The sequence below is a fragment of the Halichoerus grypus genome, chromosome 1 (assembly GCF_964656455.1).
Source record: "Halichoerus grypus chromosome 1, mHalGry1.hap1.1, whole genome shotgun sequence".
NCBI classification, from domain to species: Eukaryota; Metazoa; Chordata; class Mammalia; order Carnivora; family Phocidae; genus Halichoerus; species Halichoerus grypus.
Genome location: NC_135712.1, coordinates 204666539 through 204685069, shown reverse-complemented (window position 1 = coordinate 204685069; position 18531 = coordinate 204666539). Strand labels below are relative to the sequence as shown.

Genomic DNA, 18531 nt, shown 5'->3' with positions numbered 1-18531 from the left:
AGCAACTGGACATCCGGAGGAAGAAAATAAGCCTAAACCCAAGTCTCACACTTTCTACACAAATTCACTCCAAATGGGTCACAGGCTTAAATGGAAAAACTTAAATGGAATAACACTTTTGGGAAAAAAAAACAGAATAAAATATTCAGGATCAAGGGCTGGGCAAAGAGTTCTTAGACTTGATACCAAAAGGCTGACTCATAAAAGGAAAAACTGATAAATTGGACCTCATCAAAATGAAAAATGTTTGCTCCGTGAAAGACCCTGGTAAGGGGATGACAAGCTGAGTCACAGAAATATTTGCAAATCACAGATCTGACAAAGGATTAGTATCTGAAATATACAAAGAACTGTCAAAATTCAAAGGCACAAAAAGCAAACGATGGAGGGGATGGGGTAGTGCGTGGCTGGCTCAGCAGGTGGCACATGCGACTCAATCCTGGGGTAGTGAGTTCAAGCCCCACTTTGGGCACAGAGTTTGCTTTAAAAAAAAGGCAAATAATCAAATGAGAACATGGGCCAAAGACATGAAGAGACATTTCACCCAAGAGGACGTACAGATGGCAAGTAGGCCCATGAAAAGATGGTCAGCATATGTTAGTCATTAGGGAAATGCAAATCAGAACCACAGGGAGATGCCACCACACACCCATCAGAATGGCGAAAATAACAAACAGTGACACCAGTGAGCATGCAGAGAAACTGGATCACTCGCACGTTGACGGTGGGAAGGTAAAAATGTACAGCTACTCTGGAAAACAGTTCAGCAGTTTCTTAAAAAGAACTAAGCCTGCAACTGTCACAAGACCCAGCAATTGTCCTGGGCATTCATCCAGAGAAATGAAGACTTGGGTTCACATAACATCCTGTCCTCAGATGTTTAGTGCAGCTTGATTCATAACTGCCCCAAACTGGAAACATACCACATGTCCCCTTTGATGGGGGATTGGTTAAATGAACTGTGACCCCCCACACACACACCCTGTGGAATACCACTTGGCAATGAAAAATGCCAAGGAATGAACTACTAATATGTGCAACACCCTAGAAGAATCTCCAGAGGATTATACTAAGTAAAAAAGGCCAATCTCCAAAGGTTATGTGCTGAATGACTATTATATAACATCATTAAAATGCTGAAATTCTGGAAATGAACAGATTAGCAGGTGCCAGGGGTGAAGGAAGGCATGGGAATGGCTAAAAGGGCCAAGAGGTGGGATCCCTGTGTGGGATGGAACCGGTCTGCATCTGACTGCAGCGATGTCAAACTTTTCGTTGTGATGGTGTACTATAGATTTGCAAAGTGTTACCACTGCAGGAAACAGAATGAAGAATACACAGGATCACTCTGCATTATTTTTCCTCAACTGCATGTAAATCTATAATTATCTCAAAATACATTTTAAAAAGAGAGTGAGAGAGACCGGAGACCTCACAATCAAATAACAAGGTGACATTCTGAGACACTCAGGGAAAGAATACTGAATATGGACTGGGTATTGATGGAGTAATACTAAGGAATGATTAAATGCGTAAGGTGTTGATATGGCACCGTGGTTATGTAAAGAAAAATGGTCTTCTTGTCAGAGATGCAAACTGAAATATAATTTCTGAGATTTTATTCTTTTTTAAGATTTATTTATCTTGAGAGAGAAAGAGAGAGAGCAGCAAGAGCGTGGGGGAGAGGGGCAGAGGGAGAGGGAGAGAGAATCTCAAGCAGACTCCCTGCTGAGTGGGGAGCCCAACCCGGGGCTTGATCTCACAATTCTGAGATCACAACCCAAGCCAAAATCAAGAGTTGGGACACCAAACCGACTGAGCCACCTAGGCACCCCGATTTCTGAGATTTAAAATAAAAACCTCAGAAATAAAAATGTATATGGCAGAGGAGGTCAAGGGATGGTAGACAAGTGCAGAGAGAACGGTATTTGTTTGGGTGCCTGGCTAGCTCAGTCGGTAGAGCATATGACTCTCAATCTCAGCATCATGAGTTCAAGCCCCACGTTGGGTATGGAGCCTACTTTAAAAAAAAAAAACACAGCATTTGTTGTAAACGGGTGGTGGGCACATGGGAGTTCATTAAACTCTTCCCTCTACTTTGAGTGTGTGTAAAAATCTTACATAATTCAAGACCAACATTTGATACGTTTCTGCTTTGGCAAGGATCCTAATGGTACAAGCCACTTCAAGTGTTAAGTACGATAAACAAAAAGCAGCTTTATCACCAGCAGTGCATACTTTTGACAAACAATAAAAACTAGCACTTTTTTTAACTTTTTTTTTTTTTTTAAGATTTTTATTTATTTACTTGTCAGAGAAAGAGCACACACAAGCAGGGGGGAGCGGCAGGCAGAGAGAGAAACAGGCTCCCCATTGAGCAGGGAGCCCGATGTGGGACTCGATCCCAGGATCCTAAATCATGACCCAAGCTGAAGGCAGCCACTTAACTGACTGAGCCACCCAGGAGTCCCAAAACTAGCACTTCTTTAACACACACATACACACACACCCTTCTACTACTGTAAGGTCTCCCCCTGGGGGTCTACCCCGAGGAAGTGACCTACTACGCAGGAGGTGGGGAAAGGCAAGAGCATTGTATCAGTTCACCCTGCTGGAGGGCAAGGACTATGGGTGACAGCAGAGGTTGAAAACAGGCGAGGATCCCACACAGCAGTAAAACAGCACGGGCAGAACATTTCCAAGTGGGGCATGATCGTCAGGTATTTGCTAAGTGCAAAGGGAGGGCCCAAACCAGCACACACAGTGATGACCTGGCTGGTAAGCCCACAGCGATCACATACACACACGGGCCTGAATGTGGCAGGACAGATACCACACACTAACACTGATTCCTACCAGTGAACTGGTTCCCTGCTCCACACCCGTGGCTTTCTGAGTTCACCAATGTTCTACATTAATGCACACTGCTTTTGTAAATAAGACAGGAAAGACAAAGAGCCACATACAAGAAGAGGGATCTGAAGATACAGGATTCTCTCTGGGGACCCAAATGACCGCCATGACGAAGGACTAGCTGAAGATGTGCACCTGCCATTCAGCACAGCATGCGGGGCCTCCGTCCAACCCACTAGGAACTCAAGGCCTGAGGTGGGGACATGACATGGGGTGGGGGTCGGGGGTAAGGCCTGCAATCCCCACCTACAAGGAGAACCAAAGAGCAAGAGAACCATGCCCGAAAGTTGAGACACACGCTGAAGCGTCAAGGCGAAGACAGCCAGAGTGAGTTCAAGGCCAGGAACTATCAGGAGGAATGCAGATCAAGGTGTAAAAGCTTCAGCGCTCCCAGGAGACCACTGCTCTTGGCCCTGTCTACCAGAAATGGAAATAAAAGAGAAATCGAGGTCACCTGAGGCAACCTTCCCACGCTGACACACCATCCTTTGCAGGAGGCAGGACCTACACTGAGTCCCGAAGGTCTCCGCCCACACCTCTTGGCCTGGTGCTCCTAGCACGGGGGGGGGGGGGGGGGGGGGGGGGAGCAGAACCACACAGAGGTCAACAATGCCACCAGACAGATGTGGACTCAAGTCCCACCCCACCACCAGAGTACTGTGCAACCCTGGGGAGGGTGAGCAGCCGCTCTGTGTCTTATTTGGAAAATAAGGCTGTGCATTCCCAGCACCAGAGACTGGCATGGAGTGAGCACTCCTCCAATGCCGATTGTTTATAGTCCCGTTCTCCTCCTCGTCCTCTCCTTCCACCGGCTCCCATGTGACATCGGCACCCATCTCTAGAAATGTCCCCCTAGGCCATTCCACTTCAGACTACTGACTTCCCACCTACTCTTCACAGAAAACTTCCTGAACGAGTGGTCTGCCCTTGGGACTTATAAATTCATTCATTCACTCATTCAACAAACATCCGTTATGTCCGCACTATGAGGAAGAATCAAGGATACAAAAGGGTGTGAGACAGAGCTCTAGGGCTCAAGATGGGGAGACAGGCAGGCAAAGTGAGCGCATGACTACAGCACAAGGTGCCACGGGATGTGAGAGCTATGACAGCAGGAGGCACAGCCGAAGCCTCCAGAGCCTGAGCCAGGGGTCAGGGATGGGCAAGGTGGACTCCAGGGCAGAGGGGGCCGGCGGGGACTTTGGATCATTCAGCACAGTTTCAGCCAGCCAGGAAGGGTGGACACAGTGAGGTAAGAGGGTCTGTGCCCGCCCTGCTGAGAAGCCCGGAACGTGATCCCCGTGATGACCTGAGCAGACGTGCACAAGAGCCAGTGAACTGAATATGCACTTAGCTACGCGGAGTGGGTGACTGGGGGAGCAACGGGGCGGGGGGGGGAGGGCAGCGGCGGGGAGGACTTCGGTAGGCCTCCAGGGGGATGAGGCCAAGGAATGCAGCCACTCACTGTGCCTAAACACACACCTTTAAACATGTTTCTCTGGGATGTCCCTATGGGACATGGAGGTGGAAATCTCATTCCCAGTCAAGCAGTTTCTACAGAGTGTCTCGGAGGTCCTAGTCTGGAGGAGAATGTCATCACACATGACAATGCACACGGAGGGCTGCCAAGTGCTGGGACGAACAGAGAGGGGTGGCGGGGGCACTCAGCAGCCCAGACACGCACCTGTGAGGGCGGGGAGACTGTCACTGCCCCAGCTGAGCCTGCCCAAGGGGATACAAGACAACAAGCATGCCTAGGAGCACCTGCACTGAAGCCCTGGGGATACACAAGCCTGCAACATGGATGGAAAGTGGCACCACTGGTGGGGAAACACCAAGGGAGCAGGGTCCTGAAGGGAGCAGGGGATGAGCATGTAGGGAGGGGCATGGGGTTGAGTGCAGCCACACAGAGGACAGGTGGATGGGACTGGAAAGAGTCAGACAATAAGGAGCTCCCGGGACCTTGCCCAGACAGCCTGGGTGGAGCAGGGAGCAGATCCTAGCCTGTTCTCCCAAAAATGCTGCTTAAGATCAAAAGCGGACCAGGCCTCCCCAGAGCCCTCCCTGGATATCGCTCTTCCCAGCCTCTCAGAGAACAGCCCCTGTCCATTCTGTCCTTCCTTCCTCTGCACAGTGGACCAGGCCCTGAACAGACTCACAGGGGTGACAGCTCAGCAGTAAGGGCCCCTCCACAGCAGGGCACCTACTGCCTTCCTTGAGAATGCCCACTTCCCACAGTGCTTCCAACTTTCCCGAAGTGTGCCCTGAATCTTCCCAAAATTCCCTTCCTAGATCAGCCACCCTGGGGTTCCAACGTCTCTGCCATGTGCTGAGCTCTGGCCCGATATTTTGCCATCCCATAAGCGGGCATACTGCCCAGGACTCAGGGATCCCTAGGAGGATCGGGTCGGCAGCTCTATGCCTCTCCCCTCCTCTCTGAGGGTGGCATCATCAGCCTCCCAGCACCCACTGCTCTTCTACAGAGCCTGGGTCCTCTAGGCGCCAGGTACCCAGTAGGCTCCCGGATTCCATGGTGAGCAAAAGACAGTCGCCACTACCAAGGAGGAGCGGAGCATCGTGGTCTGGTCAGGGAACAAATACAGAAGAACAAACATGCTGGCAGGAGCAGGGAGAGGAATTCACGTGGTCACTCTACTGCTCGGAAAAGGCTCTGTGGCTGGTGAAGAGTATGAGGTTCCAACCCTTAGCCTAGCTCTAGAGGTGCCCCACAGCCATCCCCTGCCCCTGCTGGGCTAATTTCACTACTCCCCCCCCACTCCCCACCACACACGCATTCACCTGGACGTCCGCTCAGAGACACTCAGATTTGCACGCACAGCACTTAGACCCTGCTCTCCTTCCTGCTCTGGCAGATTCTCTACATACTGTGCACCGGACGCTCCCTGTCTGGGCACAAATTATTCCCTATGCCTGGGGTGGGGGGCTGTGCCTGCTCAAGGCCAATTACCTCCCAGCCCCACAACCGACCCCCTGCTTTAAAAACCTCCCTAAGTCCCCCCAACTGAAATGAGTCCCTCTCTCCTCCACATTTCCATAGCCCCAAACCTACAAATGGGACATTTCTTAATGTCCAGTTTTTGTCAAGGCTACTCTAATGACTGGGGCACCTCCTTCCTACATTTTCAATTCTGGGGGGGGTAGGGGGTGAGTTAGAAGTCTCACACTTATTCTACCTCTTGCAATGCTGGCTCTGTAAGCAGGCCTTCCGTAAACTTTTTTTTTTTAAATAAACTTATTTATTTATTTGTTTGTTTGTTTGTTTACAGAATGAGTAAGATTTTGATGGAGCCTCAGGAGGGAGTGGGTGAGATGGGTGCAGAGAGGTTGATGTTTGGGTAGACACAGCTCCACCACTCAGCAGCAGAGGGAAGACAAGCTACAAAGCCTCCCAGGGCCTCAGTTTCCCCAGCCATGGAATGAGAATAACACAGTGCCTGCCCTGAGGATTACTTTAAGTACCGGATGAGAATATGTAGGTAAAGCACACCCTACAACCCCCAAATGCTACTGTATCCATTACTGCCCTTCTTATTACTATCACTGAGACAGAGAAGCTGGCTTTATTATAAAGAATCGGGGGGGTGGGGGGGTGGGAAGGGAAGTCAGGCAAGGCTACTAATCAGGGCGTGTTTGGCAAGCATCAAATCGCAGTCCTGACAGCACGCCACACCAAATGATCTTTGCCAAAAAATAATAAAATATTTCACCAAATGTTGGCTACGCTGCAGTACGTACTGTACTCATTTTCTCACTCAACTAGTTGGCTGAGTCGCTCCCAACAGCCTTTTACTAGTTCTTAGTCTTACTTATTATTTTAAAAACACGCAATTACACACACAGCAGGTTAAGTGCTTAGTAGCTGTGAGTTAAAGGATAATTCCGAGTGGCTAAAAGGCAACAAAAAATTAAACCAAGAGGCCGAATGCCAACAGGACCAGCTTGGTGTGAAAGAAAATGCCGATTCCCTGGTCTGGTGTGTGGGTGAGAGCACCGACTTGCTCGCACTCAGCAACCGCTGGCGTCTGCTCATCCCCTGTGGAATCCTTTTCTCGGTGGAGGAAGTGTCCACAAGGATACAGGGGTACGGCACTATGGGCCCAGAGACTGTTCTGGTCTTGATCAAAGAAAACTCCCAACAGGGAAATGTTCAGAGCACACACCTAGGTCTGCCGGGTCCTGGCACCTCCAGCCACAAACTGCCGTTTCTAGGGTGTGGGGGAATTTAGAGGGTTAATCCATGCCCCAAACTTTCCAGTCCTGGCTTAATAATCTCCCTGTGAGGACCTCACCCTCAACAGGCCTTTTCTTTTCTTTACTTTTTTTCCTGTTTAGTCTTTCCCCCTTTAAAAGCAGTCCGAAAGAAGATCATTTCCTTTTCCCACTGGATATGTAAAACTGAAAACATCCTTTGTGGATTAAGAAAAGCCAATTTTCTGTGGCTCGACAGGCATGCTTGTTCCTGTCATTAGTAAATCAGAGAACTCCCTTCCCCAACCCCCTCACAGCACAAGTGAAGAGACACAGGGAGCCCTGCGAAAGGGTGGGGGCCTGGCCGTCAGGCCTCCCTGACTCCCCTCACCAGCGCACCGGGTGCCTGCTTCTTCACACAGGAGACAGAACATTTCCACTAATCGACTACCGTCAGTTAGAGAAGACTGCTCCTGGCCGCTCTCTGGAGCGTGCAGCCACCCATCAACAGGCCGGTTATCACCTGCCTGCTGCAGGGGCTCAGGACACAGCAGGGACAGAGCTGCTCCTGCCCTCCCAGGAGCCCATGGTGTGCTGTCCACAGGAGAGAACACTGGCTTTGGAGCTACAGTCTGATCCAAGCACCCCAACTCCCTGGGAGGCCTGAAACCTGTCACTTTAGCTCTGTCCTGTTTCCTTGTTGAGAAACGAGCACAGGGACAGTGACAATGACACTTCCCTAATGGGGAGTCAATGGTGAATGGGCACAAAGTGGGTGTCCAATCCCCCTCCTTTCTTCTGTACAAGACCTGCACCCCAAATCTCTCCCCAATACCTGGGTTACCAGAGTCAAGGAACGGGGCTCTGATGGGGTGGGAGGGGGTGGGGGTTGGGGAGCAGCCAGTCTGAAAGGCTACACCCTTCTGCTTCCTCCAGTTCTGCTGGAACAGAAGAGGGAAAAGAGGAAGGAAGACCCAGGCCCCCTCTTCCTGCTCTCCTTCTTTCCAAGCCAGTGAAGGCAGTTCATCCCGCTTCTGCAGGCTGCCACCCGACCTCCACCAGGGTATCTCCCACAGGGGCTCCTACTTAGCTGTAGGCCTGGGAGTCCAGCTCCAGTTGAGCCATCTAAAGGGCGGGGGCTCAGTTTTATTCTTCTTGGTCCCAGACCAGCACGGGGTAGGTGCTCAGCAAATGGAACCCAATGGTGCCCCCAGGAGCTAGGCTGCTTCTCAACTGCACCTAAATGTGGGATCCCACCAGGCCTGGAGGGCCCACTGCAAGGTGATGGGTCTTGTCTCACCTGACCCAGCCACCCACCTGACACCACCCAGGAAGGCTGGTCTTGCCCTGCTGGCTGGACACCGCACCTGCCTCCTTCTCCTGCCTCCTCCCCACACTTAGAAGGCCCCAGTGCAAATAACCATCCCACACACTCCTTTGATCACCAACCCCTTTTACTCTTCTGGAAACAACCTCAGGCCAGGTTGCTCTTTATCACTTCATGCTCATTTCACAACAAACATCTCTGAGCTAGTCCCCAGCTCTGCCCATTCTCTATGCAAGTGGTCAGATCTGAACATGTCACTCCACTCCTCAAGAACCTACCATAGCTCCTCCCTGCCTCACATACTGTGGGCCTGCTCTACCATTCTGCCATTCGTTCAACAGATGATTACTGAGCACCTGGGGAACAAGGACAAATTAAAACAGTCCTTTGTGGACCTAGTCTACGCGGTGGGGGAGACTAACCATCAATCTAATAATGCCACCAACAGAAAATTACAGACTGGCATGTGGAAAAAGTACAGACTATCCCCACAGGCATCAACAGAGAAGCTGGGCCAACCTGTCAGGGAAGGCTTTACCTTAGGAAGTGATGTGCCAGGTGAGATACGAAGAGGAGTAGAGGTTAACCCAGAAATAAAGTGGGGGGAAGAACATCCCAGAAAGGGAGCAATAAAAAGCAGGTGCAAAGGCCCTGAGGCAAGAGGTAATGTCGCCTGAGCAAGCAACTAAAAGAAAGGCCCACGGTTGGGGCTCCTGGGTGGCTTAGTCAGTTAAGCGTCTGCCTTCAGCTCAGGTCATGATCCTAGGGTCCTGGGACCAAGCCCCACGTCAGGCTCCCTGCTCAGCAGGGAGTTTGCTTCTCCCTCTGCCCCTCCCCTCTGCTCATGCACGTGCTCGCTCTCTCAAATAAAAATCTTTAAAAACAAACAAACAAACAAAAAGGCCCAGGGGCCGCAGGGCAAAGCAAACAGGGAGGGTAGAACTGGGAAGCCTGAGATGCAGGTGAGCAATGTGCTGGATGGGGCAGAAGCCCGATTCCAGTCTGCAGACGGTGAGGGCCAGCCTTCCTGGCACCACCCTTCCCAGCTTTCAACTGGTGTATACAAAAGGAGGACTGACTTTGTATCAGCTGGTCTGAAACATGATTGGTAAATCGGTTCTGCCATCAAGAGTACAGCAATCCCACCCAGTAGGCAGGGCCAGACGGAAGTCTAAGGACATGGCTGTTTGTGGTCATCTGCAACCTCTACTTCCCTCCAGCAGCTTGTGACACTGAGGGCTGGGCCTACTATGGCGAACCTAGCATTCTAAGCAGGAGCAGCCCTCTGGGCCACCCGGCACGCAGGTCTCCTTCCCTCTACCCATCCCCCCACCCCCAACCACCACCATCAGCCACTCTCTAGGCAAGCAGACACCCTGTCAGTCCCTTTTGTCTCAGGCCAATCTGTAGGCCAGGCACAAACTGTGTCCCATTTACCAACCACCTTCTTCCTTTAATCCCTAAGTCACCCTAGTTAAAAGAGGGCTATGGACCCCAGAGTCCTCAGCCCTGGCCTCTATTTAGGCCCTTTGAGCTGGAATTCCAGTGTCTTGGCTTCTGTTTATTCCACTTTCCCTCTGTCTGAAAAAGCATTCCTCTCTTCCCAGCGTCCCCACAGCCCAGCCCAAATGCCCCTTCTCCATGCAGCCCTCTCCTAAGTGGAAGCAAGTTATCCACCGCTCATCCAGCTCAGACCACCCACGGCCTGGGCCTCCACTGTGGCCTGGACCAAGCCGACCCTCCTCGTGGGCCAGGCATGGCTCATTCATTTCTGCATCAGCCATGGAGCAGCAAACACCCACCCGTGCAGGGGAACCTGTAAAGACGATAAGGCAGCTTCTGTTTCTCCCATGACTCCAGTGACATGAGATTAAAACAATAAAATAAGAATTCAAACAAGTGATCTCCTCTCCATCAGACTCCACAGTATCTAGAGGTTAGGTGGCATGACCACCGTTTAAAACCAAATGAGATCTCACATTGTTGAATGCTTGGCAGTTAAAAAACAAACAAAAAGGGGCGCCGGGGTGGCTCAGTCGGCTAAGCAACCGACTCTTGATTTCAGCTGCGGTCTTGATCTCAGGGTAGTGAGTTCAAGCCCCGCATTGGGTTCCATGCTGGGCGTGGAGCCTACTTAAGAAATAAACAAACAAACAAACAGAACCTACAATGCAACACAGAGCCCCAGGCCTGCATTAGATGAGCTGTGTCAGCTCGAGGTTGCTGGGTGTGACCTTTCACAAGTGACATATGCCTCTGGGCCTCAGTTTACACCCTTATAAAGTGAGGAGAAGACTGACCAGTATGACTCGGGAGGATACAGTGAGCAACACAAAATGCCTTTCCTGCTCAGTCCGGGGCTCCTGAGGCCTCCCGAGGCCTCTCCGACTTCACATGTGGGACCATAAACTCTGCTTCAGTTCTCACCTCGAAGATCACTTTGCCCTGGGACACACTACGTATCTGCTCATTTCCTTCCGTCTGTGCCCCGCTCCTGAGAACTTCGGCTGCATGGGACAGGGCTGTCTTCAGGTTCCCTGCTGCATCCCACTGCCCACGAGGTGCCCAGCAGAGAGAAAATGCCTAATACACATCTACTGAATGAACAGCGTGCGCGGGGTGCTGACATTCCACTGTCAGGAGGCAAATACATACCTAATATAGCGTTACTCCCAATTTGCACATGGAGAAACTGAGATACAGAAAATACTGCACAACTGAGGGTACTGAAAGGACATCTGGGGACCTGAACACTGAAAAACACACCCTGAAGGACCTCAAATGAAAATGAGGTGGGAGAGTCGTCTTTGAGGAAGAATGTGGAGTAGTCTTCCGAGTGGACGCTGGCTGCTCAGGTGAGGTCTGAGTGGGGAGCTTCTGAAAGCACCCCCAGCGTGGCTGTCGAGATGCCTCTCATGGGGGCTGCGTCCGTCCCACAGCATAATAATGTGAGGTGGCCTGAGGCATCAGAGAGTAGACACTCAGCTCTCGGGTACCATCTGATCAAAGACAGTCCACTTCCCAGAGCAGCTGATCGGATGAAGAACCAAGCATGGGAAAGTTGCTTTAAAGTTCAAAATTGGGGCGCCTGTGTGGCTCAGTTGGTTAAGCGTCTGCCTTCGGCTCAGGTCATGATCTCAGGGTCCTGGGATCAGGGCCCTGTGTCAAGCTCCCTGCTCAGTGGGGAGCCTGCTTCTTCCTCTCCCTAAAATAAAATCTTTAAAAAAATTAAATAAAGTTCAAAATTGGGGCAAAGGGATCAAAATTTACATGTTCTTGCTTAACTGGTAGCTACTTGGTCCACAAACAGGCCAATGCAGGTCAATAAGATAAAGAGCCAAGAAATTCTGGATCTTACAGGGTAGGGCCAATCTTTACTCTAAAACCTGACTCTCTACTCACCAATTTATACCACATCACCATTAGCATTCTAGTAAGACAGAGAGAGTAGCAATTATTTTAGAGAAAAAAAACAAGAGACGAAAGGACAAACAAGTGCCCCAAGCACTTGGCATTCACTGCAGACACATTCACCGGGTGTTGCTCTGGGCGAGGTGCCCAGCAGGCTGCCTGGAAGAGGAGAAAGAGCAGGGCTCTGCAGGCAGACAGATGTGGGGTCGACCCACCAACTATGGGACTTCGGCAAGTGACTTAAATCTCTGTGGGTCTCAGTTTCCCATTTGCAAAATGGGAATAAAAATTGAGAACCGGGCACCCATTAAAAAGATGATGTATCTCAAGTGCCTGGGCATAGGAAGCACATGACAAAGGAGGAGGACCCCAGTGGCATAGGGGAGGGGGTGGAACTCCTTGGGCACAGGGCACTCTCTTCATTAATGAGCCCAATACTTTCCATGTGCTTCCTGGGTCAAGGGCCACGCGAGGGACCCACAGAAGGTACAGGAGGGAGAACTGTCATTGAGGTGGGACTGAGGGAAGACACCACCAAGGAGGCCTCCAAGAGTGGCCTCCAATGGGTGGGAGGTAGGCTAGGTTGCAGCAGGAGATCACGGCATGAGGTGGGGGGATGTGAGGGAGCACTGGGAAGAGCCAGGGCTTACATGGAAATGGTGCGGCAAGCTCAGGTGGAGCAGGCCCAGGGGGCGTGGGAATGCTGAACCAGGAGCAATCAAGCTGGACATACTGAGGGGAGTGAAATGGGAGCAGCTGGAGGTTTCTGGAGCAGCGGGGTGGTTGTGCGGAATGAACTATGAGGGAGAGGCTAAGCAGGAAGGGGGACAGGCCCAGCCCTGTGAACTTGTGGATGTGGTAAGGAGGTGGCCAATTCCAGTGGGCAGCCGGTGGGGGGTGGGATGAGGGGTTGGCAAGGGGGAAACAGGAGGCTGGACTCTTGGTGGGGGAAGGGCATGCTCTGTGGGGAGACCCTAAGATGGGAGCAGACAGAGAGAAAGAATGCAGAAGACAGAGTGAAGGCCAACTGGTGGGTTACAGTGACCAGTGTTGTGGGGTTCAAGGACGACCAACGACAGGCCACTGAGGTTAAGGATGGCATGGTGACCAGGAGCTTATGAGACCACATGGTACAAAAGGGGTGAGGAACACAGATGCATTTCCGGGGTAGGAGAGGCAAAGGGGAGCTATGCTTGGGAAAAATCAACCCTAGACTCCTGACTCTTCAAATGGGCAAGATTTGTATTCAGGGTCAGAAGAAACTGTATAGGGAAGAGGTGCCATAGATATTGGGGAGTATGGAGCAGACCAGGAAAGATGTTGATGGGAAAAGTGCTGGGGACAGAGGGGAAACACACTGCCCCCCTCCTCTCTGCAAACCTGCTGGCAACCGCTTTATTCACCTTCAACAGGCCATCCACGTTCCAAGTGCGCCCTACACCTCAGTCCAACCAGAGCACAGCCTCATGCTCCAGGGGGCTCCCTGACTGCCCCCAACCAGAAATTATCCTGGAATCATATCCATGCATCCCCAGTAATTATCTGTGAATCCATGTGATCTCAGCTGTGCTTTATTGAGTGCTTTAGAGTTTAAGTGCTTTCTAACACATTATATCTCCCACCTAGCTTGACGGGAACACCTGGTGCAGAACTTCACTAAGAACAGCCATAGAGAAATGCTGACATAACTACCTGAAGGAAGAAAACCTACTTGTGCCTTCGTTCAACAAACATATAAAGGAACAGGAAAAAACACTGAAGTCAGCGACCTAAAGTTGTCATAGGCTCCTGGCTGTCAGTCTCTTGCAACTCCTCCTTCAATTTTGCTCCCAGCCCTAGCCCCATCCCACACGTAGAGAAGAGCCACCTGTAAATGGCGCTGGTCGGTCGAACTCTCTGGTTCCTGCTTCATGCGTTTACCTGACACCTCCTGGGTGCTGGTCACAGGAGCAAGAGTCTGCACCTGCTCTGACTGGGTGCCTGGTGTCATGGGGAAAGAGACATCTGTAGACCCTGAATGGTGCTGAGCGGTATGTGGAGGAAACACACTGCTGGTGGGATGGAAGAGGGGGCCCTATTTATTACAAGTGGTCAGCAAAGGCGTCTGGGAAGAACGACATCTGAGCTACCACCTGGACAAGGGAAAAGAGCCAGGCACTGGCTCCAAGAGAAGCGACCAAGAGAAGAAACAAGGAAGAGAACTTCAGGAAGAAGGAACAGCCAGTGGGGACACCCTGAGAACAGAGAAAGCCTGGACTGTGGGAAGAGCAGAAAAGCAGCAAGTGTGGCTGCAGTGTGGGTACCGGGGAAAGCACGAGGCGGGAAAGGGCAGGCAGGCACCAAACCGGCAAGGCTTCCTGAGAAGGAACTGGGATCTTATTCCAAAAGGTGCTAAGCAGATGAATCACATGACCTGATTCATGTTTTCATACCTTAACTCACAGTGGCAAACCACTGCGTTCCTCCAAAGCTAATCCTTCATCAGTAAAATAAGAATTCCCCTCTCCATGTTGTGTGGATAAGCACCAACGTGTTAGAAAGCACTTAAACTCTAAAGCACTCAATAAACATTAGCCACTGTCATCATCAAAGTGCAAATTAGGGCTACTGTCAAAATTTGATAGAAGTTTTAAAAAGATTCCCCCCCAAACTGGAAGCACTTTCTTTTTTTTTTTTTTTTAAAGATTTTATTTATTTATTTGATAGAGACACAGCGAGAGAGGGAACACAATCAGGGGGAGTGGGAGAGAGAGAAGCAGGCTTCCCGCTGAGCAGGGAGCCCGATGCGGGGCTCGATCCCAGGACCCTGGGACCATGACCTGAGCCGAAGGCAGACGCTTAACGACTGAGCCACCCAGGCGCCCCCAAACTGGAAGCACTTTCTCATTAAGTGAGCCTAAGTGAGTTTCGACCCCTACACACACAAACACACCCTAAACTGTGGCAACTGGCTATTAGCAATAATACCCCACATATGTATGGCATCTAGTTTACATAGCACTCTCCTATCTGTTATAAGAACATGTTAATTAATAACCACTGGTCTTTAATACTTTTAATTTAGTGACAGTGTTACAAATTGGCTAGCTCTTGCAAGATTTAGCAGGTATGCATGTCTCTCTCCTTGGAACAGCTGGTCAGTCGTGCCAACCTGCCTATCAGCTCTCTTAAGGTTTAGCATTGTTACTGCTGTGGTCTACATTCCCATACATCCCAATCTGCCAGAGAATTAAATGATAATAATTACAGTATCTCTAAGCACTTTACACACTTAATCTTCACATTACCCCAATTTTTTTTTATATTTCAATTTCCAAATGAGTTCTAAGAGCTTCACCCAAGGACACTCAGAAGAATAAGTGATAGAGCCAAGAACTAAACACAAGATGATACGACCCTGTGTCCTCACTCTTAATCCCAACTCTGTGCTAGATAATTCAGACAAAATGCTTATAATATTGTGCTTGGTACAACACAGGTATTCAGTCAATAAAGGCAGCTGTTATTAGCAGGGCACAGGTAGTTTCTAGTTCCCTTGAGAGTGTCACCTCCGGGAGAGCAGCGACCTTGTCTGTCTAGGCGACTGCTGCGCTCCCAGCACCTGGACTAACGCACATTTGACGGATAAATGAATGAACGTCCCTCCCAGAAAGCAGGGCTGCCTGCGCAAGGCTCTTTTTTGCACGTATGTGTCGCTCCACTGTTACTGCCCCTTAGTAAGACCACCAGGCGTGTTTGAGGGCACAGAGAGGGGCCCGGAGACGTGCGATCCCCCCTTTCTCAATTCAAGGGTGGCGGAAACAGCTCCCAAGAAATTGAGGGATGAGTCCAGGATCGCACTGCCGGAGGGTCCTGACTCTGGCAGGGCTCTGCCCTCCACCTCGGCGGGGACACTCTCTGCCCCGGCGCTGGGACCTGTCAGGAAACAAAGACTCGCGGGGCCGACGCACCGGCAGAAAAGCTCACTCCCCTCGCCCACCTCCCCGAATGAGAGCCCAGTGCCACCATGCATCGCCCGGCCAGGGAACGGCGGCGAAGGCCGGGCGTGCAGCCGGGCCCGGGCCCCAGACTGTGCAGACACAGGCAGCGACCCCGCCTGTACGCCGCCCGCAGAGGGTCGCCAGGGCGCGGGAGGCCGCGGGCTGGGCCGGCCTGTCACCTTCAGGACCGCCCGCCCACTCGCCCGCCCTCCGCGGGGGCCCCTCAGCGCGAGCCGCCGCCGCCCGGCTGGACCTCCCTGCACATCGGCTTCACCGCGATGCCCGCCTCGCGCCCCGCGCCCCGGCGCTGCGCCCCCACCCGCCGGTCCGTACCTGCTGGGAGAGCGGGATGAGCGGGGCCGCCATCTTCCCGCGGACTCGGGCTCCGAGCGCCGGGGAGACGGGGGCGGAGCCGCGCGTGCGCACGGGTGCGAGGGGCGGTGCGCGCGCAACTGAGTCGGGAGAGGGCGGGACCGAGGCAGGGCTACGCACGCGCGACAAAACTTAAAGGGGCGGGGTCGAGGGCGGGGCCGTGCACACCTAGCCCGGGCCGAGAGGGGGCGGGGCCGGGGAGGAGCGCAGGCCCCCGAGTGGGCGCCAAGCTTTTCTGCCCCCTTACCCCCGGCCCGCCCCCCGGCCCGGCACCCGGAGAATGACGTGCTAGGTGCCGTCCCCTTCCCCGTGCGGCTGGCAAACGCCTTGTGGGGAGGTTTTGCCCACCCCGCAGAGGGTCAGGAACCTCGCCGTGCCCAACAACGCTCCCTGTTTCTAGGATAGGGTGCATGTGTGTGGGGGTGGCTGGCGGGTGTGTGTGTGTGTGTGTGTGTGTGTGTGTGTGTGTGTGTGTGTGTGTGTGTGTGTGTGTGTGTGTGTGTGTGTGTGTGTGTGTGTGTGTGTGTGTGTGTGTGTGTGTGTGTGTGTGTGTGTTATAATTTCCCAACTCTCACTTTCTAGCAGGGTGACCTTGGCAAGTCACTTAAGTGTGTGTGTGTGTGTGTGTGTGTGTGATATAATTTCCCAACTCTCACTTTCTAGCAGGGTGACCTTGGCAAGTCACTTAAGTACTTTCTCTGAGCCCCCAATCCCCTTCTGAGAAGAGGGGATGGTAATATGTGTTTGCTGTACTTCTACCTCCACAGAGCAGACCCCTGAGGTTTGCTGGAGAACTGGTACCAGAGGGGGCATTTATTTCTTTAGACGTTTTGTCTTCCATTGGCTAGGGACACATCCTCATCTGGCCAGTTTCCACTAACAGGGCGAGGAAGAAAGGTCCAGCGAGGCAGCTGACCACAGCGGCACAAGGTTTCCTCAGGGCAGGGGGACCTCCCCTACCTGGCCTCCTGTGATGGCCGCAAAGTGAGTCCAGCCAGGCGCTGCTTCCCAGGCAGGCAAGCTAGAAGGCATGTGATCTCAGGGGTGGGACACAGCCTCCTGTCCACCTCTTCCATCTTGGAGTCAAGCTGCTGCTGGTCTCATGAGACTCCCCTGAGCGAAGAGCAATGAGATAAGACCATGGTCATCGGGTCTTGTCTTGAGACTCTTTTGCTGTCTGAGCTCTAAGTTTTCAGTCTCATCATGCTCCTTCACTCCTCGGTTCCCTATATAAAAAGCAAGGGGAAGCCACCAGAGGATTTTGAAGATCAGATTTGTGTTCTAGAATGTCGACTCTCGATGCAGCAGGCAAAGTAGCCTGAGCACCGATGGATGGACAGGAGTGGGCCAGCTGGAAAGCTGGAGCGATGGTCCAGGTGCAGAAATGGAGGCTTTTAGCTGTCTTGAGTGCTTTATCCGTCTGTGTTCCATAAGGAAAAGTCAAGTCATTCTTAGACATTTCCAACAGAGGACAGTTGATATAGGAGAATGAGTATATGGCAAAAACAGAACAGGAATATAAGGTTACCTAAAGATTAGTAACTATAGGAAGCTGCTAGCCATTCTAGGGCTAAAGGCCAAAAGGGGAAAAGGTGTTACCCAAAACCCATCATCGCTAGGCCCTGAGCAGGAACCCAGATGCCTGCTCTCATCAGCCACTGCTGTTTTGCCATCGCTCAAGTCACTGCTGTTTTTCTCACCACTGACTAAGGTGCCAGCAGAAGCCTGAAAAAATGGCTTCTCCTCTCTGCCTGCCTTCCCACTTCTTTCTGACAGAACATGACAGGAAACCAGTGGGTAAGGGTATCTATGAAATGTCATATTCAGGCTTCCAACCTTAGTGTCAGAGCCTACAGAGGCAATGACCACGGAGACTCTCCTGTATCCTCTTGACTGGAAACAGAGGTTTGGTGCTGAGTGCCACCCAGCTAGCAGCCTGGGATTCCCTCTTACTTCTGTAGCCACCACACTGGGCAGTGAGCCACCATCCTGCGACCTTTCTTGCCGGAGTCCAGAGCTGCACTGTCCAACATGGTGGCCACATGTCACGTGTGGCCAAGTAAGTTTCAATCTGAATTACAATTAAATAAGGTTAAAAATCCATTCCTCCATAGAATGTACAACACCAAGATTGAATCCTAATGTACACTATGGACTCTGGGAGATAATGATGTGTCAGGTTCATCAATTGTGACAAATGTACCACTATGTTGTGGGATACTGATAGTGGGGGAGGACGTGTGGGTATAGGTATAGGAGTGGGGGTATATGGGAACTCTGTGCTTTCTGCACAGCTTCACAGTGAACCTAAAACAACTC

At 51.6% G+C, this 18531-nt stretch overlaps 1 protein-coding gene across 13 annotated transcripts in view; it reads right to left on the bottom strand.

The window, feature by feature from the left end:
* The window catches only part of EPS15L1 (epidermal growth factor receptor pathway substrate 15 like 1), a 95856-nt gene extending 79572 nt beyond the window's left edge, over window positions 1-16284 (bottom strand). For 12 of the 13 annotated variants that reach the window (XM_036095373.2, XM_036095375.2, XM_036095389.2 and 9 more), the window contains exon 1: window positions 16174-16284. In XM_036095373.2, coding sequence (XP_035951266.1) covers window positions 16174-16206 — 33 coding nt within the window. In that variant the 5' untranslated portion in view covers window positions 16207-16284. The remainder of the gene's footprint in view (window positions 1-16173) is intronic. The other variant, XM_036095384.2, reaches the window with a different exon arrangement.
* Window positions 16285-18531: the final 2247 nt, after the last annotated feature.